At 37.0% G+C, this 23,236-nt stretch overlaps 1 protein-coding gene across 1 annotated transcript in view; it reads left to right on the forward strand.

Annotated features, from left to right (window-relative positions):
- SH2D4B (SH2 domain containing 4B) overlaps positions 1–23,236 on the forward strand; it is a 207,711-nt gene that overhangs the window by 123,894 nt on the left and 60,581 nt on the right. The window contains 2 exon segments of the mRNA XM_056800181.1: positions 6,442–6,658; positions 10,299–10,423. Coding sequence (XP_056656159.1) covers positions 6,442–6,658; positions 10,299–10,423 — 342 coding nt within the window.

A 23,236-nucleotide genomic window follows, 5' to 3' on the forward strand; every position in this document is an offset into this window, starting at 1 on the left:
CTAGGATCCTCTAATGTCATAATATGTGTGGAGTTCCAATCATGCTTGTGTACTTTCTCTGGTTAATGGTTAGTTTAGGTTACAACTGCCCCAAGGGGTCTGCATCAGATTCTAAAGGGTGATCCTGGGGACTGAGAATTGGGATTGAGTATTGAGGGACAAGGGTAGATGTGGATGTGCCTGTGTTGGAGATAAAACCAATAATTGTCCATTTCTCAGCCATATTCTCAGTGATTGTCTCTCATATTGGATGCTACTTATTTTCCCATCTGATTAATCAAGTTCCCTTTGGGCTAAGATCATAACCCCCTTGAGGTGAGGCTGCTTCTCCCCAATTTTGGAGACCTTGGTTCTAAAGCATTTATCATATCTAACTGTGAATGATAGTTATTTGTTCTCCCTAGCGGGCTATGTGCACCATGAAAATAAATATTATATTTTGTGTAAATTCTTTATCTCTCCCTGACATGCTCTGAATATAATAGGTGTTTAACAAAAATTTGAACAGATGAGAATTAGGATCTTCTTAATAATAATAATTGTTATTATCACCCCAATTTTAGAGCTGAGAAACAAGAACTCAAAGAAATTAAATGACTTGCAATAGTCACATATTAAGCATCAGAGTCAAGACTTGAACTTGTCTCCTAGTGTAAAAATCAAGCTTTTTCCATTATACCATGATGCCTCCCTAGAGCGTCTGCCCCGTGCCAGACTTAAGCCAATGGCTCTCTGTTTTCTTGGCCAGAGAAGTGGGGGCTCCATGGCACTCATGTTTCAGCCTAACCTGTAATGCTCTGGAGTCTCTCCCACCCTCAACATTCACAAAGCTGATTTAACAGCTTCAGGGGAGCTTCCAGCAACTTGCTTAGCATCTGTTTGAAAAGTCCAGGCCAGAGCCATATGGGAGCTTGTAGGAAATTCTAGTGATAATGCCCGAAGTAGGTTTTCTACAGAGAACCTTCTTCTATAATTCTCTGACTTTGTTGTCTTTTTAACAGACTTCCCCTGCCCTTGAGGATTCATAAAGGGTACTGTCTCGATCCTTGGCCTGGACATGACATGGGAGTGATGAAAAATCTCATCAGAAGGAGTGTCCATGGGCTACAGAGAGTGGGGCATGACCAATTGTTGTTCACTGAAATTAACCAGGTCAGCCCTGATGATTAACCCCTTTAATCAATTGCCATGCAGCTGGTCCTGAATAAACACTGGCTGCCCGCCCTGCTGGAGGGTCACCTCTGTGTCACTCTGCTTACACTCAGCTAACTCTGATTATTGCCTGTCTTCATCCTTGCCATGCTAATGTCCCAGCAGTTGAATCCTGCATTTTTGAATGCATTTTATTTTACACTGAGAACATAGTGAGGCACCTGACTAGAGCAAATCCATGCTGAGTTGTCTTCTGAAAGTACACAGTCTAACTGGAGTTTTTTATTGCCTGTGATAAAAAAGGCTGAGAATTTAGAAAAGAAGCAAAAAATAAGCCTGGTAATGATCTGGTCCAGATTTATGCATTGTTCTATTAACTCTCTTGTTGTACAGTATGAAACTAGATACATGGGTTTATTTGACTTATTTATTTATTTAAAAAACCTTTATCTTCTGTCTTAAAATCTATGCTAAGTACTGGTTCTGAGGCACAAGAGCTAGGCAAATAGGGTCAAGTGACTTGGTCAGGATCTAGGATCTTGGTCAGGAGCTAGGAAGTGTCTGAGGTCAAATTTGAACCCGGGACATCCTATCTTCATGTCTGGCTCTTTATCTGAGTCACCTAGCTGCCTCCTTATTTAATTTATTCTTAATAACAAGACCTTGAAGGATTCACTTACATAATCCTTCTAGACATTAGAGTTATCATCTTTAAAGGACTAGTTAACCTCTGAGGACCCTTCTAGTCCCCATGCTTCATGATTCTGAGAAGAAAATGATGGACATATAAAGGGGCAAACTGATTTGTCTAGCCCAATTCCTTCCCAAAATTTGAGTCAGGAACTTCATTCCATTGATCTACAAATCAACATGCATTTATTAAATGCCTACTATGATGTGGGTGATCCTCAGCAAGCTCGGTTGCCCAGCAAAATTCGTCAAACTGATCCAGCTCTTTCATGTCGACATGACAAGGGAAGTCCTATCTGGTGGAGAGACTTCCGATTGCTTCAACATCTCCAATGGCGTGAAACAAGGCTGTGTCCTCGCTCTGGTGCTATTCAACCTAAGCTTCACCCAAGTATTACGACATGCTATGATGGATCTAGACCTGGGCGTCTACATCAAATACCGATTGGATGGCTCACTATTCGACCTTCGCTACCTCACTGCAAAAACAAAGACAACAGAGAGACTCATCCTGGAAACTCTCTTTGCAGATGACTGTGCTCTCATGGCCCACCAAGAAAATCATCTCCAAACCATTGTGGACAGGTTCTCCACTGCAACAAAACTGTTTGGCCTGACCATTAGCCTCAGCAAAACAGAGGTGCTATTCCAACCTGCACCAGGGAGGCCAACAAACCAGCTGTGCATTACAATCAATGGCACGCAGCTTTCTAACGTCAACACTTTCAAGTACTTGGGCAGCACCATCGCCAACGATGGGTCCCTAGACCACAAGATCAATGCCAGGATCCAAAAGGCCAGCCAGGCACTTGGGCGGCTGCGCTGCAAAGTCCTCCAACACAGTGGTGTAAGCACTGCGACGAAGCTCAAAGTGTACAACGCAGTGGTCCTCAGCTCGCTCCTGTACAGTTGCGAGACATGGACACTGTACCGGAAGCACATGAAACAGCTGGAGCAATTCCACCAACGCTCTCTCCGGTCAGTCATGAGGATCAGATGGCAGGACCGAATCACCATCAGGAAGTCCTTGACAGAGCCAACTCCACCAGCATCGAAGTCATGGTCCTCCAAACCCAGCTACGATGGTCTGGACACGTCATCTGCATGGACCCACAGCGAATACCAAGACAGGTATTCTATGGTGAACTGTCAGCTGGACTCATGAGACAAGGCTGGCCGAAGAAAAGATTCAAGGATCAGCTAAAGTCCAACCTGAAGTGGGCTGGCATGACACCAAAGCAACTAGAACTCGCTGCCTCTGACAGAAGCAGCTGGCGAACCCACATTCACCATGCCGCCGCCACCTTTGAAGATGAGCGACGTCGACGTCTTGCCGCTGCGCATGAACGCCGACACCAGGCCACAGCCGCACCTCCCGTCACAACTGGCGTCTCATGCCCCATGTGCCACAAACTCTGCGCCTCAGCCTTTGGACTCCAAAGCCACATGAGGGTACATCAATAGATGATAATGCACAAAGACAATAGTCATTCTTGGTCACCGAGAGACTACCACTTTGACTATATGTAGTAAGAACTTGTTTGCCACTGGAGGTACAAAGATTTTTTTTTAAAAATAGCTTCATGTTGTGGGAAAACCACATCTACATATATGTGAATTCAAAGTCCATTCAAGGTCATTATAAGGCTATTTCAAATTGGGGGACTTACTATGAGTAAAAAGTTCAGGAATTATCATTTAAAATGAGCTCTGAAGGAAGGAGGGCATGGTATAAAGTGAAATTAAGGTAGGACTCCATCCTAGCCTGTGGAAAGGTACAGTGATGGAAGACGGATTTGGGGATTTAAAGAACAATAAGAAGGTCAGTTGCCTAGAGTTGAGTGATTCAAAAGAAACTAAAGTATCAGAAGCCTTCAAAGGAAAGCTGGAACCAGACCATGAAGGTTTCAGTGCTAAATAGCTTGTTCTGCTAGAGGCAATAGGGAGCCACTGGAGTTTGGTGATGTGGTAGGACCTGTGCTTTGTTATTGTTCAGTCATTCAGTCATGTCCAAGTCTCCATGACCTCATGGACTGAAGCTATCCATGGGGTTTTGTTGGCAAGACTTCTGGAGTGCTTTGCCATTTCCTTCTCCTGTGGATCCTTTTGTCAGGCAATCATAGGTGAAGGGACTTGCCTAGGGACACACAGCTTGGATTATACTCAGGTCTTCCAAACTCCAGGCTCATTACTCTGTCCCATGAGCCATCAAACTGCCTTCTAGGCATGTAGAGGTTAAATGACTTGTTCAGAGTCACACAGCTAGGAAGTGTCTGAGGTCAGATTTGAACTTAGGTCCTCCTGACTCTACAGCCAGTGCTCTAACCACTGAGAAATGAATGCCTCTACCTGTATTTTTAGAATAGTGTTTTGGCATTGGTGTGGAAGTTGAATGGGGGAGGATAGAGATTCGAGGCAGGGTGACCAATGATGTGACTATTTACAATAGTATTGGGAAAGGCTGGTGGTAAGGACAGAGAGGAGACAGATTAGAAAGATGTCATGGAGGGAAAAATCAACCAGGCTTGGCCACTCATTGATTGTGGGTGAGAGAAGATGAAGAATTGAGAATCACTGAAGTTCCAAAGATGGTGGTATACTTTACCTAGATAGAGCAAATGTAGAAAAGTGAATTTTGAGGGAAAGGGAATGGGTTCTCTTTGGATATGTTTATTTGAGTGCTTGTAGGACATCCAGAGAAATATCTGATAGAAAACTTATAATGCAAGATTATAGATACACCTGAGAATCACCTGCCTAGAGATAATTATAGAGGCAGCTGTGCCTCAGTGGTTTAGGGCATTGATCCTTGAGTTAGGAAGACCAAAGTTCAAATCCAACCTCACATCTTTCTTACCTGTGTTACCTTGAGCAAGTCACTTAACTTCTGCATACCTGGGAAGAAGTTTGGTGGCTTAGTGAGAAAAGTGCTGGACCTGGAGTTAGGAAGATCTGAGTTCAAATCCAGTTTTACACACTTCCTACTGGATCCTCTAGAGGAGGAAATGGCAAACCATCTCAGTATCCTTGCCAAGAAAATCTCCTGGAGAACAATGGTCCATGAGGTTATGAAGAGTTGTAAAGGACTGAATAACAGAAGAACAAAAGAGATAATTGAACTCATGAGAGATGATGGAATCATAAGAAAGAGGGCTTAGGACAGAGATTTGGTATATTTCTACAGTTAGGGGAGCAGAACATGGAGGACAGACACATAAGGGAGATAAAGAATAGTCAAGCAAATGAAAGAAAACAAAAGATTCATTGTCATGAAAACTGAGAGGAGAGACTAGCTAGCAAAAGATGGGGGATCAGCAATGTCCAATACTGCAAAGAGGTCAAGAAGGATGAGGAGTGAGAAAAGACAATAAGAGATGACTTGTTCCTTCAACTAAAGGAATTTCAGTTGAGTGATGAGGTTAGAATCAAATGGAAAGATATTTTTAAATGACATAGAGGAGAGAAAATGGAGGTAAAATATGTCACTAGCATTTTAAGGAATTTGTCTATGGAAAGCAGAAAAAAATATAAGATGATAGCTTGAGGGATAGGATATGGTTAAATAAAGGGTTTTTAATTATGGGGTAGACCTTGTCCTGTTTATAGGAAGACAGAGCATAGAGATAAGGACCAGAGAATGAAGATTTCTTGGGAAGTCATTCTGTGAGCAATCTAATGGAAGAGAGAGGAGGGGATGGGATCAAGGATTCAAAATCAAAATTTGTCTTTAATTATGGATATTTTTATATCTTCTTTACCATCAGGGAAAAGGTCTTTTGGCATTGAAGTCCCAGGGGTTTTTCTCAGCACTTTTTGTTATGTAGACACTAACCAGATATTCCCAGTCAGCTAGCTATAGAAACTCTTAGGAGTTGTCTGTATTTTAAACTCTTGAGTAATTTATTCTAAATTCTTATTGATTATGAATGAGAAAATTGCTTTGGGTGAGAAAATTCCTTTTTCCTTTTTTTTTTTGCTCCTATAATTCCTTTCTGTTCCCATAATGCAACTTGTGGTTTATGCACATCACAGGGTCTGGTTGGAGAATATTAAAACATGCTGGTGACTTTTCTACTCCTTGATTCCCTGAAGCAGTCAGGTTATTACACTTTTTAAATGTCTTTTCCCCCTCAGTTTTACAAATCTAAGGTCCTTGATTCATCCTTGTCTCAGATACTCCATTCTACATATCTGCTATGATATAGATCTGTTCACACATTCAACCACAGTGCGACTTTCTGATTTCATGTGAAAATTTACCCAGGACATATTTTCAGCACAGATACTGACTTTGCTTGCATGACTGTAAGCAGAAGTCCCAATGCATTCTCTCAAATAACCAATCAATATTAAGTAGCTTTGAGGCTACTTCTAATTTTCCCAAATACCCCTTAAAAACTGCAAACATCTCTTTGCTTCACAATACCACTGAACTGTGAGTTTGTGAAGGAAATCTTCTGCAAAGAGAACAATTATATAGTTTTCCCTCTTCAGCACTGCAGCATCCTTACCTTTGAGTGTAGGCACTCAATGCATATTTATTTATTGATTCACTGTTTTTGAACATCTCTTTTCCTTATCCTCTTTTCTCTTTTTCAGTACGCCGTTCTAAAGCTGCAGATGAAGAACGGAGATGGAAAGCTCAAAGAGCCCGGGATGAGTACCGTCGGCACTCACTCCGAGCAATTCAGAAAGGAACAGTGGCTGGTCTGAGCAACATGTTCCAAGAAATTGGCTTGTACAATGAGCAGGAGGCAAAGCTCAATAACCACCATTCTAGCCCCACTCCGCCAAAGTCCCTCCTTGTCCCAGTTAGGTGGGTATCAATCAATCAATTAATTAAACTAACATTTATTAAGACCTTACCTGTGCTAGGCACTGTGTTAAGTGACAGGCATACAAAGATGATAATAAAACAACCCTTGACTTCAAGAATCTTAACTGTAGTGGGGAAATATGAACATACTGAGAGACAGTCCAAGCTAATTTGTTGTTGATTGAATCCACTGTCACTTCTTTACCTCACGTATTTTACTTAGTAGGGATTTCCAAACGTTTTGCTTTTAAATTAAAGTATCAGAGATAAAAAGATTTGAGAGATACAGATCAAAAGTATCCTTCTAAAGAAAGTATTGTTTTGGTATGTGCTATTCATAGACTATATGTGTTAAAAATTGGAGACTCCTTCAGAAAACAGTCTTCTCATTAATATTTGGGACTGAAGACTAAATGAGAGACAAACTAGCTAAGATTTAAAGAAAGACATGATGTAAGATGTGGTCCATCAGTCTAGAAATGAATGCTTCACTACTTGTGGGAACTACTTTCTCAAATGTGTCAAGCTGTAGTGTATCCACTGTAAGTCAAAATTTTTCCCAGAAAGGGTTCCAGTGACTTTAGTGTTCTTAATAAAAACTTCATTTTGTCCTTTATTTGTCTCCCAAATACATATAAAATGCTCTAATGGAACATATAAAGACCTAGATTTAGGGTAGCTTTGTAAAGTTATCAAAAACTCCTCTGGGATATTAGGACAGTTACATAAATGTGATGACCAAGACAGTTCAAGTGGTACATGAAATTAGAATCGAGGGTCCTGGAAATGAAGACTGGACACTTCTTTTATCATTTCCCACTTCCTGACTATTCCATTTTATCCATGTTAGCCACTGTAGCTGTGATGTGTAATTGGGGAGGAGACTCAGAGGGACTTGTGTCTCTGTTTAGAAGTATTTGGCTTTGATCGGTGTTCTCTTTGACTGGCTGGGCTAAGTTGCTGAAACTCACTTGTAACATGAACTGAAATTCCTAGCTTGATGAAGAGTCAAAGTGAGTCATCTGAAGGGATGACAGGCTCTTGGACTTTGCCAGGATGCTGACTGGCCACCTGTCACAGGATTTTTTCTCATTATTTTTATTTTTGTGGGATGCCTAAATCAATTGGCCTTCATGGAGACGGAGGAATAGAAACACCAATGAAGGCAATAAATCCCCAAGACAAGTAGCTATAAGGATGAATGACTAAATCCCACCTCTCACTAAGTTGGGTTGCTGACTATATACAGAATGCCACATTTAGTAGGGTATGGTGATTTCTTCTCACCCCTGGGGTAGAGTAGAGACTTTGAAAAGAATGTGACATCATGACATGGTGCTAGAGGCTGAGTCTTTATTCCTTCTCTGCAGTCCTTTTCAATATTACTGAATATTTCAACATTATTGTCTTCACTCAAATTCATTATGCTTTCCTTATATCTTTGCTGTCTTTAGGGGAGCCTTCTTCAAGGTTAAATACTATTCTAAGTAATGCAGTCATTATTAGAGGGGAAAAAACCCTCTCTTAATACCTTTCTTTCCTCCCATCCCCAAATCAAACTTTGTTTTGTGAAGCATAATTGATAATGATTACTTTTTTCTTGGTAGAAGAAAGTAAAGAGATGAGTCAGTGGGATGGTGTGGAATAAAGGTTCCTTATAAATCAATCCTTGATTCTTTTTAAAAAATAAAGTTCTAAAGAATATCAAAGGAATTAATAAAAATAATGTGATGCCTGGTGGCCTATCAGTACCGGATCTTAAAATGTACTATAAAGCAGCAATCACCAAACCAATCTGGTATTGGTTAAGAGACAGAAGGGTGAATCAATGGAATAGACTAGGATAAATGACCTCAGGAATCTAGTGTTTGATAAACCCAAAGATTTCAGATTTTGGGATAAGAACTCACTATTTGAAAAAAAAAAACTACTGGGAAAATTGGAAAAGAATATGGCAAAAAGTAGGCTTAGGTCAATATCTCATACCATATATACCAATATAAGTTCAAAATGGGTATATGATTTAATCATAAAGAGTGATATTATAAGTAAATTAGATGAATGTACAATAGTATACTTGTCATATCTATAGAGAAAGGAAGTATTTAAGAGCAAACAAGACAGAGAAAATTACAAGTTGTAAAATGAATAATTTTGATTATATTAAATTAAAAGTTTTTGTACAAACAACACCAATGCACCCAAAATTGGAAGAGAAATGACAAATTGGAAAAAAAAATCTTTACAACAAAAACCTCTGACAAAGTTCTAATCTCTCAAATCTATAACTAAATCAATTGTATAAAAAAATCAAGCCATTTCCCAAATTACAAATGGGCAGGGGACATGAATAAGCAGTTTTCAGATAAAGAAATCAAAACTACCAATAAGTACATGAAAAAGTGTTCTAAATTTCTTATAATTAAAGAAATGCAAGTCAAAATAACTCTGAGGTACCACCTCATACCTAGCAGACTGGCTAATATGACAGGAAAGGAAGGTAATAAATATGTGGCAAAATTAGGACACTAAAGCACTGCTGGTGGAGTTGTGAATTTATCCAACAATTCTTGAAGGCAATTTGGAATTATCCCCAAGGGGCTTTAAAAGAATGCATACTTTTTTATCCAGCAATATCACTGCTAGGTTTGTATCCCAAAGAGATTTTTAAAAATAGGGATGACCTGTTTGTATAAAAATATAAACAGATGTGTACTTTGTGGTGGCAAAAAGTTGGAAAATGAGGGGGTGTCCCTCAATTGGGGATTGGCTGAACAAATTGTGGTATACAATGATGATGGAATACTATTGTGCTGTAAGGAATGATTTCTTTAAGAACTGGAAAGACCTCCATGAACAGATGTGGAGTGAAATAAGCAGAACGAGGAGGACACTGTACACAATAACTGAAATATTGTGGGATGATCAAATGTAATAGACTTTGCTACTAGAAGCAATGCAATGATCTAGGACAATTCTGAGAAACTTATGAGAAAGAATGATATCCACAGTTAGAGAATGAACTCTTGGAGTAGAAATGCAGAAGAAAATATATGATTTATCACTTGTTTATATGTGTATATGATTTGAAGTTTTGGTTTTAAAAGATTACTCTATTACAAAAATGAATAATATGGAAGTAAGTTTTGAATAATAATTCATGAATAACCCAGTGGAATTGCTTGTCAGCTCTGGGAGGGGGGAGGAAAGAGGAGAGGGAAATAACATGAATCATTTAACTATGGAAAAAATAAAAAAAATAAAAAATGTTCTATTCATGCCTTTTGGGTTTTACATTCTAGATGTTTCACAATATATTTTACCTGCCCACCAAGAGAATCCTTCCTTGTAAAAATTTTTTGAAATAATTTAAGCAAAGCTAACACAGCAACCACATCTAATGAAAACACATACTCTATTCTTCACCCATACTTCCCCAATTTACATTACATCTAACCTGAGTTCAGTTAGCTTTTACTATTATTTTCAATGACATAATTGCAATCATCATGTACATTGTTCTACAGTTTTTGCTTCTGTTTTTACTTTATTCTATGACCCCAAATTAGAGTTCAGTGAGGTTTGCTAACTCTCAGTGAATGTCCCTTCTTGCATACAGGAGCCTATCTCTTTTTTACAGGACCTGGGAACGGCCCCTTCGTCCAGTCTCCAGAGAGATCATCATCCGCTGGTTTAAGGAAGAGCAATTGCCCCGCCGGGCTGGTTTTGAGAGGAACACCAAATCCATTGCTCCTTGGTTTCATGGTAGGAATGTTTTAATTTCTCAAAGGAACAGTTTAACATGTTTGTCTCTCTTCCTAGATGTGAGCAAAAGTTGCTTGATGGGAAAATCTTCAAATAATGAAGGGAAGAGGAGTATATATGAAATGCTCTGCTATCTTTTCAATGTGAAAGTAGCCAAAACTTGAGAAGTTAAAACTTTTCTACTGAAAGAGGGGCAACAAAGGTGGGGTAATCATAGTTTTGTCCAAGATGTCAGCATCTTCTGTTATTTGGAGACTGTTAGCTTTATATACCAAGTGTAACCTATACTCTCCAGTGATGGTGAGCCTTCTAGAGACCAAGTGTCCAAATTGAGACCCTCATGGACATGTGAGCTGCCCCCTTACCCCAGAAAGGGGAGAGAGGAGGTGCTCCCAGTGGGCTACTGGGCAAAGGGGTTGGTGGTGTGAAAAATGTCCTCAGGGGACATTTGATGGGGGGGGGGGAGGAAAGCAGCCCCCACCCCCACTCCAGCAGGCATGCCATAGATTTGACAACACAGTTCTAGCAGATAGCTCTACAAGCAGGGGTGGGAGTGGAGTATGATAGCAATAGGAGAATGCAAGAGAATAGGATTCCTAGTAGTGGAGTTTAGGAGAGGAGTAGAAGGGAGAAGCAGCTTGCTCTTTTCTTTTCACTCTCCAGTTTGGTCTTAGTCCTATTTCTCTCTGATTATCCTCTGCCCTCCATTTCCCCTCTGCTTTCTTGAACCTTCCTCTGTTAACTGACTTTTTATTTATCTTCAATATCTTCTTTACTTGTCTTTTAACTTTGGGTGCTCACTAAAACCTAGTCTTCTCTAGGTACCATCTTCAAGTTTGGAAGCTTCTATCATATTCTGAAATTAACAAGGCTAAGAGGAAGAGTTGATATACTCATTGCTCACCATAACTGTGTTTAGATCATCTCATTGTCTATACAACTACTTATCCTGTTTCAAATTCATGATACCCTTTTCTAATATTTGTTTGCTGTCATCTATTGATGTCTAAGTCAATTTTCCTGCTCTCTAATAAGCTTAATACTAAGCTCAGTATGCTGGACACCAATCCCTATTGGCATTGGACACCATGATTTCCTAGTTTCTCCATTACCATGACCACTATCTTCCCATATTCACATATTTAAATTTAACTTCTTAAATGAGTACATTTACTAGTATTACCAAGTTGAGATAGTTAAATTTGGAACTGTATTTTTGTTGTTTAAAAAAAGACAATTCATGGTTATGATCCAAATTTCAGATAAAACACGAATCTAGTTATTTGGATCATTACCTCAGTAGGATGTCTGGTTGATATTTTCAAATAGACTTAAGTTTTGAGAGAGATAAACACTTTAGACACTGAAAATGACACCCTCAAATTATTCTTTGTAAAATGGTTACTTTGCCACAAAACTAGGAGAATGTCATATACCTAAGGTTTCAAGATCAGGCTATACTATTATTTGGATGGGTAGGATAGGCTGAAACAAGCGTGATGACACTTTACAAAGAAAATAGCTATGCATTGAAGATATTTTTAAATTTTTAATTATTTTTATTTATTTCACAGCATATTTACCAATTACATGTAAAATTTTTAACCACAATTTTTAAAAAATGACTTTCAGATTTCCTCCCTTTCACTTTCCTTCCTGTCTGTTCCCTCTCTTGAGAAGAGTAACAATTTGATTTTAATTATATATGTGAGGTCATGCAAAACATTTCTGTATTAGCTGTGTTGCAAAAGAAAATACAAAAAAACTCAAGAAAAATAAATTTTAAAAATACTTCAATCTTTAATCAGAGTTCATTAGCTCTCTAGAGGTGGATGCCTTTTTTTTGTCATGGGGTCTTTGAAATAGTCTTGGATAATTGTCTTTATCAGAGTAGCCAAATCTTTCACAGTTAATCATCCTTATAATAATGCTATTATTCTGTACAAGTTTCCTTCATTCACTTTGCATGAACTTATATATAGGTCTTCCCAGGTTTTCCTGAAACTATTGTGCTGTTATTTCTTATAGCACAATAATGAATATTTCATCATAATCATATACCACAACTTGCTTAGCCATTTTCTATTTGATGAACATCTCCTCAATTTTCAATTCATTACTATCACAAAAAGAGGTGCTATAAATATTCTTGCACATATCAGTCACTTTCTCTTTTCTTTTAAGTTTTTGGGATACAGACTTAGTAATAGTATTTTGGGATCAAAGGATATTCAGAGTTTTATGCCCTTTGAGCATAGTCCCAAATTGTTCTCCACCTTAGTTGGACTAATTTACAGCTCCACCAATTATACATGTGTGCTAATTTCTTGATATCCCTTATATAATCTATCATGTTCCTTTTCTATTATCTTAGCCAATCTCACAGGTATGAGGTGCTATCTTATTGTTGTTTTAATTTATACTTTTCTAATCAGTAGTTATTTTTTAAAAATTTATGTGAATATTGATAACTTTGATATGCCTTTTTCTGAAAACCAGGTGTTCATATTTTTTGGCCCTTTACTAACTGGAGGATGACTCTAATATTTCTAAATTTGGTTCAGTTCTCTATATATTTGAGATGTGATCCCTTTATCAGAGAAACTTGCTATACTTTTCCCTACATAGTTTCTCTGTTTTCCTTTTAATGTTGGCTGCATTAATTTTGTTTGTATAAAAGTTTTTAAATTTCATGTAATCAAAGTCAACTTTTTTTTTAAACTTCTGGCAATCCCTTTATCTCTGGATAAAGATCTTCTGGCCTGTATAGAGAGAGCAAACAATGTAGGTGTGAGAAGAGGGAAGTAAAAAGAAATGATGCTTAATGACTGTGTTAAGGATTTTGACAACTGAGACTTTTAGAGAGACAACATGTGGAAACCAAAGGACATTTCTCTCTCTGCAACATAGAGCTTTTCTTAAGTTTTGCTTTGTTTGGAATGTCCCCTTTGGGAAAAATGAAAATGGACAAGTTGTGACTGGTTACTTCTTAAGGCAACTAAAAGAAAATGATAGGTTGTTGGTAGTTGGAATCAACAGCAAGAAAGATAAAGGCTCACTGGGCCTTGTTTTGGATCAACCATTGGATGTAGAGAGAACTGAGACTGGGTTTGGTGCTGTGAACTTGGACTTTTTGGTGAAAGAATCTCAGTGCAAAACAATTCTATCATTTCATCTCAGTTCAATGCTATCAAATTTTGACCAGGTCCCAGGGACTAGCAGAGAAGCAATCTTTGAAGAACTCAATGGAGTAGAGTTCCTAGACTCAGGTAAAGATGTCATGAGTCATTGACTCCTGCAGAGTCCTTTTTGGAACCTAAATTGAGACTGATCAGTTCTCAAATGAACTATAATTATAGACAGACTTTAATTCAGAACTTCTTTCTTTTGCCTCATGATTTTTCTTTTGTATGTTCTCATTTGCCTTGTTGGATTGGCTTTGGTTTTCCAAATCCCGTTGCGGCATACACTATCCCACAAATCTCTCAAGTGTGAATAGATGTGTGTGTGTGTGTGTGTGTGTGTGTGTGTGTGTGTGTGTGTATGGATGGATGTGAGCAGTTAGCAGGCAGGGAAGAGAGTAATAAGCCATGTACACAGAAAAATGCAAAAGTAAGAATCTCCTAAATGCATAGGAGGAATACCAAGTACTCTGAAATCAGATGAAGGTGAGATCCTTGGGAGTTGGGTTTGCTTAATTTTTTCTTTTGTTTTTGTACACCCCAGCATTTAGCACTGAGTGGCACACAGTAGTCATTTAATAAATCCTTGGTTTATTGAGACCAGGGGGAGATTATTACCCTTTTGGCAAAGGATGAAAGGCTGTGAACCATTGGGTCCTAGTTGAGGTCCTATATGCTCTCTGCTGGCTTAGGCCACTCTGTCCAGGATCTAGCAAACAATTGATTCTAATTTCTTTGTGGATTGTGGAACATTTATATTTTTAGTAATGATATTGATAACAGTAACGCACATTTCTATATGGTGCTTCAAGGTTTGCAAAGGACTTTTTATTTTTATTTTTTTAATTTTGTTTTGGAAATCATATTTAATTAGTCAACATAGAACATTATTCCTTCTTTACAAGAATCATATTCTTTCCCTTCCCTCCCCACACCCCTTTGCATAGCTGATGCACAATTCCACTGGGTTTTACATTATGTCCTTGATCAAAGCATATTTCCATATTGTTGATGTTGCAAAGAACTTTTTACACTTTATTTTTGATCCTCACAATAATTATGAAGTAGGTACTATTATTATCCCTATTTTACAGATGAGGAAATGGTGTCTTTACGAGTGGTTAAGTAACTTGACTGGAGGTCCCACAGCTACCAAGGAAGTATTCAAACTTAACTCTTAATGGCTCCATGTCCAATGCTCTAGTGCCACTCCACTATCTACCTGGGATCTGCCCATAACTCTTACTTATAAACCTTGTAGAGTTTCAGTGCTTTTGTCTCTTTTGACAGAAAAAAACTAAATGAGAATGAAAATGGGGGCCTTTTTCCCTCAGAGTATGAGTGAAAATGGTGGTCAAGATGGTGGTAGCTTGACCTGGCATGTGCCTGCCCGAGTCTACCTCAAGATACCATGCTGTTTCAGCTAGGCTGGCTTGCTTGCTATTGTGAATGACAGTTGGTTGTCAGTTGGTGGGGAAAAGTTGCCTCCCCGGATGATGACCATGAGGGTTAGGACAGAAGTAGGATCTAGAAGTCCTGGAGTTGAGGATCTAAGTTCAAATCCTATCCCAGACATTGACCATGAGACCCTAGAAAACTTTTAATTTTCTTCATCTATAAAATGGAAATGATAATAGCACCTACCTTGCAGGGTAGTTGTGAGAATCAAATAATATATGTCAATTACTTTGTATTATTACATTATATTACATTTCATTACATTATATTATATTGTTACATTATGTTACATTATGTTTTTATGTTATATCATATCACATATCATATCATATATCATAACATAACACATTATATCATATATCATATCATATCATATTGTATCATATCATATTATATTGTATTATATTGTATTATATTATATTACAGTACATTACATCATTACATTACATTACATCACATCACATCACATCACATCGTATTGTATTGTATTGTGTCGTGTCGTGTCATGTTATGTTATATATATCATATCATATCATATATTATATTACATTATATTATAGGAATTGGACATATTCTGAAAAATCTAATAGCTGCTTAGTAAAATTTAAACAAATAGCCATTACAACCAATTGTGTGTATAGCCTTAATAGAAAGAACAACCTATCCCTTTGCCCACCCATCTAACAGACACATGCTTACTAATCTTGGGATCTCAGAATATTTAATAATACGATGTCAAAAAATTCTTTGAGATCTTATCTCTATCTATTGGTGGCAGTGCACTGTATAATTGAAAACTTTAAGGTCAAACTGATCTATGGATTTAATCCCTTTTTGTAGAAAAGGTTAAAAAAAAGAGAAGGTCTGGGAAGAGGTAAGTTGGAACTTTAAATATTTTGATTTCTTGCTGTGTTCAACTTCTCCACCAATGTTTGCAACCCAGCATTCTTAATCCTAGATACTCTAACTGGTTTTCTTTTAAACTGATCTCTTTCTTGCCTGTGTAAGACACCCAGACTTGAGCTGTATTGATCTAACCTCAGAGGGAAAAAAGCTATTGAGTTGTCAAGGCTTTTAAAAGATTGTGATATTTTTCAGTCTTTTAAAATCAAATAGTTCCACTCCCAGGGACTCTCTGCTTTAGCTCATTATCGTCATCATCATCATCATCATCATTAACATTTATTAAATGGAGGCACTCCATCAGATGATCTCTAACTTTCCATCTTTAAAATGTTGTTGTTTTGTTGTTTTTCAGTTTTCTCTGACTATAGCCCTTTATGGAGTTTTCTTGGCAGAGATACTGGAGTAGTTTGCCATTTACTTCTCCAGCGCATGTTGCAGATAAGGAAACTGAGGTAAACAAGTTTAAATGGTTTGTCCAAAGCTGCACATCTGTGTCTATGGCTGATTGTGATCTCAGGTTTTCCTAATTTCAGACCTGACACTCTATCCACTCTGCTACCTCACTGCTATTTTTAAAAGTTATGAACCCTGAGGGGCAGCTAGGTTGCTCAGTGGGTTGAGAGCCAAGCCTATTAATGGAGTTCCTGGGTTCAAATATGACCTCAGACACTTTCTAGTTGTTTGACCCTGGGTAAGTCACTTAACCCCCCCTTGCCTAGCCCTTACTGCTTACTGCCTTAGAACCAATGCACAGAATTGATTCTAAGACAAAAGGTAAGGGTTTTTTTAAAAGCTATAAACTCATAATAGTCATTAAGTATGAATTGAGTGGCTACTCTGCTCAGTATACCAGCTGGGGTTGAATAAAGGGAATATAATATGCTACCCTTCCCTCAGAGAACTTATAGCCTACTTGAGTAGTTAAGGCTGCAGATAGAAATAAAAATGTAGCTAGAAATAAAGGTGAACATAGATGAAGTACCAAATGAATGGTTCTATTATAGCAATAGACTGGCCAGTGGCCAACTGACTGCAGAAGAGAAGTATAAAGAGATGTGGGAGATTTTATGTCATTTAAGGATCTCTGATTTGATAATTGCTAAAGAAAGCTATACTGACATTTGTCTAAGTAAATTTTTAACAGTTTCTATTAATGTGCTAGTAGATAATAAGTAACTCAGCTTAAAAACAATGTTTTCAGGAGGTTCAGAGGTATAACAAGGCAGGTAAAACAGAAAGTGTTCAGGAAAGAGTTCAAGCGCCATGGGAAATGACTGGATTTTCACTTCTCTGAGACCTGGGGAATGTGGGAACTGAAGGAACTCTACTATTGACCTACAGTGTATATACACTATATCTGTCTTGCCTGAGAAACTCACCCATTCTGTGTGAGTGCTAATTCAAGGGATTGCTCATCTCTCTGAGGTGTGAAAGGTTCTCTACCTTAGTAGGGAAAATGATTCCACATAAGATGGAAGAAATAACTAAATACTAACTAATGTGGTGCCTGGACATTCACAACAAAACATTAAGCTATGTATTGTTGATACAAAGACTAAAGTGAAGTAGTTCCTGCATTCAGTGATTTTATATTCTATTGATGTAGAAAAGTGAATGCAAGGTAATTCGAAGAGTAAGAGACCATTAATCACTGTGAGGAAGGGGGAAAATCAGGAAAGCCTTCATGGAGAAGGTAATACCTTAGTTGATCCTTTAAAGAAAATAAGGATTCTCAAAAATTGAGTCAAGGAGAGAGTGTATTCCAGGTAGGGGGATGACTTATGCAAATAGTTGGAGGCAGGAGAATGGAATGTAGAATTCAGGAGAAAGTGAATAGTACAATTTGGCTCAAACATAGAAAACATGAAAGGGAATGGTAGGAAATAAGGATGGAATAATAAGTTGGAATCCGATTGCAACAGGCTTTAATCTACTAGCTGAAGAATTTGTATTTTATTTGAAGAGGTCACTGAAGGCTTTTGAGCAAAGGATCTATTCTGATCAAAGAAGGGAATCAAGGTCAAAATGAAATTGAAGAGCTCCAGGGAACCAAAATTCATGTAAAAAAAGCTTAGAGAGTACAAGAATAGGAGAAAGTGGAAAAAGAAGAAAAACTAAACCATCACAAGTATGAAAAACTATTTATAGAGTGCTAGACTTAGAATAAGAGAGACAATCCATTAATAAATATTTTTTAAGCTTCAAATATGTTCCAGATACTGTGCTAAGCAAAACACAATCCCTGCCCTCAAGGATCTTATAATTGAATGGGGGAGACAACATATCCAAAATATACGAAGCAAACTATCTATAAAAGAAATAGGAAATAATTGAAACTGGTAAGGCACTGGAATTAAGAGGGGTTAGGGAAGGCTTCCTACAGAATATGTATGGATTACTAATTCAGACTTAAAGTTCAAATCTTGCCTCAGGGAATCACTAGTGATGTGACACTGGGAAAGTCCCTTAACTTCTCTCAGACTCAATTTTCTCATCTGTAAAATGAGAATAATGATAGCACCTTCCTCATGAGAAGGGTCAAATACAGTAACATATGCAAACTGATTTGCAAATATCTGTGTGTTATATAAGTGCTAAGTATTAGTAGGAATACATTTCCATTCATAAAGGAACAATAAAGAGAATTCACAGGTATAAATCACCAAGTGTAAGGAATGTATTCCCCATTACAGAAATAAGACCTGTGGTATGATGACAGTTACATTTGGACCTCTTGTGGCCAATGGAGTGGGTCACTGTCACAGAATCATGGAATCTGAGAATTCTAAAAGATCTTGGAAGCCATTTACTTTTAAGAGTTCTTCCTTAAACAAACATCTTTTTCAAACATAGATAAGTTGTCATACATATGTTTGAACATTTGTAGTGTAAAATTAAAGTTAATTTTAGTAAAGTTAGTAAAGTTTTTAGAATAAGTTTTTCTAGAGTAAAATTACAATTAAATTAATTATTTTTAATTAAAAGTTTTTTTTCTTTCCTTCCCACTGAAAAGGCACAAAATAAAAAGAAAAAGAAAACCCTTTGTCTTTATAGTTTTGATGTTATGATATCACTTGTTTTCCTGGCTCTGCTCATGTCACTCAGTTGTAGAGACTTAAAAATATATTCATGCATTCTGTCTTATGTAGGAATGGATATTAACTGCTAGAAGCAACCTAAAACACCTCTCTAGTGACTTTGAAAAATGGGTAGAAAACTAAACATCTTAGGGTATTAGTGACATATTAAAAATCTCTTCTAGTTGAAATTTGGAACTTTGTGAAGAAAAGAGAGGTGGTATAAGAAAAAGATATCTGGGTATGTGGTTGTTATCAAAAGGTAAGAGTGTTTTCCTGAACTTCCACTCAAGAGCCAGGATTCTGGAGTCTTAAAAATGTATAAAACTAGTAAGAATGTATTTGGTTAGAATCTGGAATACATTATGTAGAGAATTCAAATTTGAGTCTCTGTGGAGACAGATGTCCAGATTAAACTATATTATTGTATCATGCGGAAGGCAATGGGTATATAGTAGAAAGGAAAAAAAAAATGTCTATTCCAGATGAGGAGAGCTACTGGACCATATGTTGATGAATGAAGATGTGGTTTGGATTTTGAAAGACATAGAAATCTTGGGGGTAAAATGACCATTTATCCTTAGTGTTTGTGAATGCCATGGAGGAGGACATTGGGTTGACTCCAATATTTACCTTAGATTTCAGGGAAGCTGATTTAAAAATATTCTGAGAAAAGAGAGATATGATCTTGTGGCCAGAATCCAAAACAGAGTCAAAAATGAAATGGACAGCATAATTACAAAAAATAGAATGGAATAGAAAAGGATTTAAGTGCTTTCTGTGTGCCAAACATTGTAGTAAGTAGAGGGATACAAACAAAAAGCATGATATCCTTGATCTCAAGGTCACATTCAAACTGGATGAGATAGCATATACAGTCACTAATATGACATAAAGAAACTATGTGCCCACATAAGGATTAATTCCAACAATGATGGTAGGGCAGCTAGGAGGGACAGTGAAAAGAATACCAGGCCTGGGAGTTAGGAGAATCATGGTTCAAATCTGGCCTCAGATACTTCCTAGCAGTATGATCCTGGGGAAATCACTTAACCCTGCTTGCCTAGCCCTTGCCCTTCTATCTTAGAATTATTACTAACACAGCAAGTGAGATTTAAAAGAGAAAGAAATAAAATAGTGGTGGCAAGGCAAAACTTAGAAAGCCATATAAATATAGTATTTATTATTGTGATGTCACATTAAAAAGAAGTGTAGTGTCCAATAGAGTTAGAAGTAGCTTTTGCTTATGATTCTCAGAGAAAAGGAAAAAAGGTTATATACTCATAATGCATCCATCCATCCATCCATCCATCCATCCATCCATCCATCCATCCATCCATCCATCCTTTCTTCCTTCCTTCCATCTATCCATCCAACTATCTATCTATCTATCTATCTATCTATCTATCTATCTATCTATCTATCTATTATCTCTCTATCTATCTTTTATCTCTCTATCTCTCTATCTATAGTTATATATTGATCTATCAATCTATCTTTTAATTTATCTATCTATCTATCTATCTATCTATCTATCTATCCATCCATCCATCCATCCATCCATCTCTCTTTTGCTCTAATATAAGCACACATGTATATATATACCAATATGTATACATAACATGACAATATAAAAATGATACTGATTTTTGCCTTATAGCCTTGTCCCTTTTCTCACTCTGAAAAAGCTATTAATCATTATCTATACTAGATCAGCTCCTTTAAATAATTTGACGGCAAAACAGAAGCTTGTACGTTATTATACCATCTTCTCTTTTCCTCACCTTAGTCAAAAAGAAGAGATTCCTACTTTAGTAGTATAGTTCTAGATACAGAGTCAAAACAAATAATGTTTTTTGAATGAATGAATAAATGAACAATGCAGATGCTTGTAAGTAAACCTTGGGTATGGTAGAAATAGTGATGGAACTTGAATTAGTCAAGTCTTGGTTTCAGATTCTACCTCTGACATATAAAACTATGTGATTTTGGGCAAGTCATTTAATATCTCTGAGTCTCAGTTTCCTTATCTGTAAAACCAGGACAGTGATTAGTATTTCTTTCACAGGGTTGTTTTAAAAATCAAATTAGATATTTGTTTTGCTTTGTAAAACTTAAAGCACTATGTTGTTATTTCTAAATATAAACAGGTTGAAATTAAGAATCTCCTTTGATAAAGTCCTTTAAGAATAGTCATCATCCATCCTACAAGCAAGGGGAGGATTATAGTATTTATAGCTGAAAGAGATCTTAAAAATAATTCAACTTTCTCATTTTATATATGTAAAAATGGACATAGGAAGGTTAATTAGTAAGCAACAGAGTGGGAGTTTGAACCCAAGTCTTCTGAGTCCAAATCCAATTATCTTTTCATACACTTTCTTAATTTAGGTGTGCATCCTTATTAAAATATTTAAAAGGGACATAATCATCTATAGATGACAACAATTTTATTTTAAAAAGAGAAACAGCTTCATTTGTTTCTTTAAAGCATTATGGAAAGTATCCTAAGGAACAGTACTACATTTTTTTTTTGGTATTTAAATAGCACTAGTTCTCTTTACTTTCAGAGTATAGACAGTCTAAGAACTATAGCCCTGTTTCATCTCCCAACCTACCCACCCTGTAATTCATAGCTTTTAATTCTTCCTTTGATAGCTCCCAAGGATCACGTAGTTAGTTGGGGAACAAAGACTGGAATTCAAATCCTGGCACTTAAACTCTTTATAAGCAAGTCTTGAAACTCCTAGTCCTTTAGCACATACTGTTTCTTTTGGAGAAATTGAGAAGTGGGAGATGTTAAAAGACCAGGAGCCATTCTAAATCCTCTTTAATATCTATGAGCCCTTTTTGTGGCATGGAAACAAATTTCCAGTAAATGCTCGCCACCCTGTGTATGTGCAGTGAATCACTCATCAGAGCAGGTCAGCAAGGGCCACATCCCATTACCCCAAAGCATCCGTCACATCCGACTGCTCCATGTGATTGCATGGCCCTTTCTTACTCTCTGTTTCTTTTTCTAAATGGTCCTGGCACATCTGATGGAAATGGGAAAAGAGGGCCCTGGGAATTGGCTCACTGGCAAACTTTTTGGAGTTCAATTTTAAAGCTGCTATAGTTGATGGACTTTTCAAATCAAGCTGTAATGAAGTGATAACTGCAAAGGGTGTCTCTTTGCCCAGAGCACTGAACCCCAAATCAAAAGACCTGGGTTCCAGTCTAAGCTTTGCAGCTACTTGATATGTGCCTTTAGGTGATTCATGAGGTGAATCATCTGTCTACATCCAAATTTGTTCTTTTGCAAAATAAGGGTGCTAGATCAGATGATCTCTTCTAATTATTTCGCATTGTTTTGTACATAGGAGCTGTGTTTTTGGTTTTGTTTTTTTTTCTTTTTCTTTAATAGAGATCAGGAGGGAGTTTTCAGAAAGTCTATTGACCTTTTGTTATAGCCACATGCCTTGGGGATAAGTTTCTTATAATCCCTTCTATTCTTGGATGTGGTGATTCTAAAACCTGTGCTAACTGGTAGATATAAAAGAATACAGAAAAGAAAGTTGTCCCCTAAAAATTTACCTTGTGTGGCTGTGATATGCAAAGCATAATAATTTATACTGATCCAACCTTTTGGGGAATTTATTAGGGATTTCCCATTTTGGAGATTTTCACTTTAAAAAATAAAAAAATAAATTACACCTCTCTACAACATGATAGTATTTTTGTTATTATTATCTACTGAATGAAAAGATAGATAATGAGTTTTGTCTAACTATGTATGTTTGTTTCAAGAGTACTTCCCCTTCCCCAAGAGAACAAAGGTGATTGTGGGAAGGAGATAATAGATTTTTGTTAATTTTTTTAAAAAATTCTAAAATTAGCAAAAGAAAAAGGAAAATAAATATAATGATGAAAAGTTACTATTAATTATGGAAGACTTTTTCATTAATTTGTAATTTCTGAATCTCAGGAGCATCTGAAAAATAAAAATGCATATTTATGAAAGCCATATTATTCAATGTACAGAGGGGGTAAGGCTGTCCTTTCATTTCCTTTGTGAGGTCATTATCTATAACCCCTAATTCTAGGTTTACCTCCATGCTCTTAGCTCTCTTTTTACTCTACATTCTTTCTTAGAGAACTCATTGGTTTCCATCATTTAATTATGCTGATGCCTCACAGACCTTTATTTC

Source organism: Monodelphis domestica, chromosome 1, assembly GCF_027887165.1.
Source record: "Monodelphis domestica isolate mMonDom1 chromosome 1, mMonDom1.pri, whole genome shotgun sequence".
Classification (NCBI taxonomy): domain Eukaryota; kingdom Metazoa; phylum Chordata; class Mammalia; order Didelphimorphia; family Didelphidae; genus Monodelphis; species Monodelphis domestica.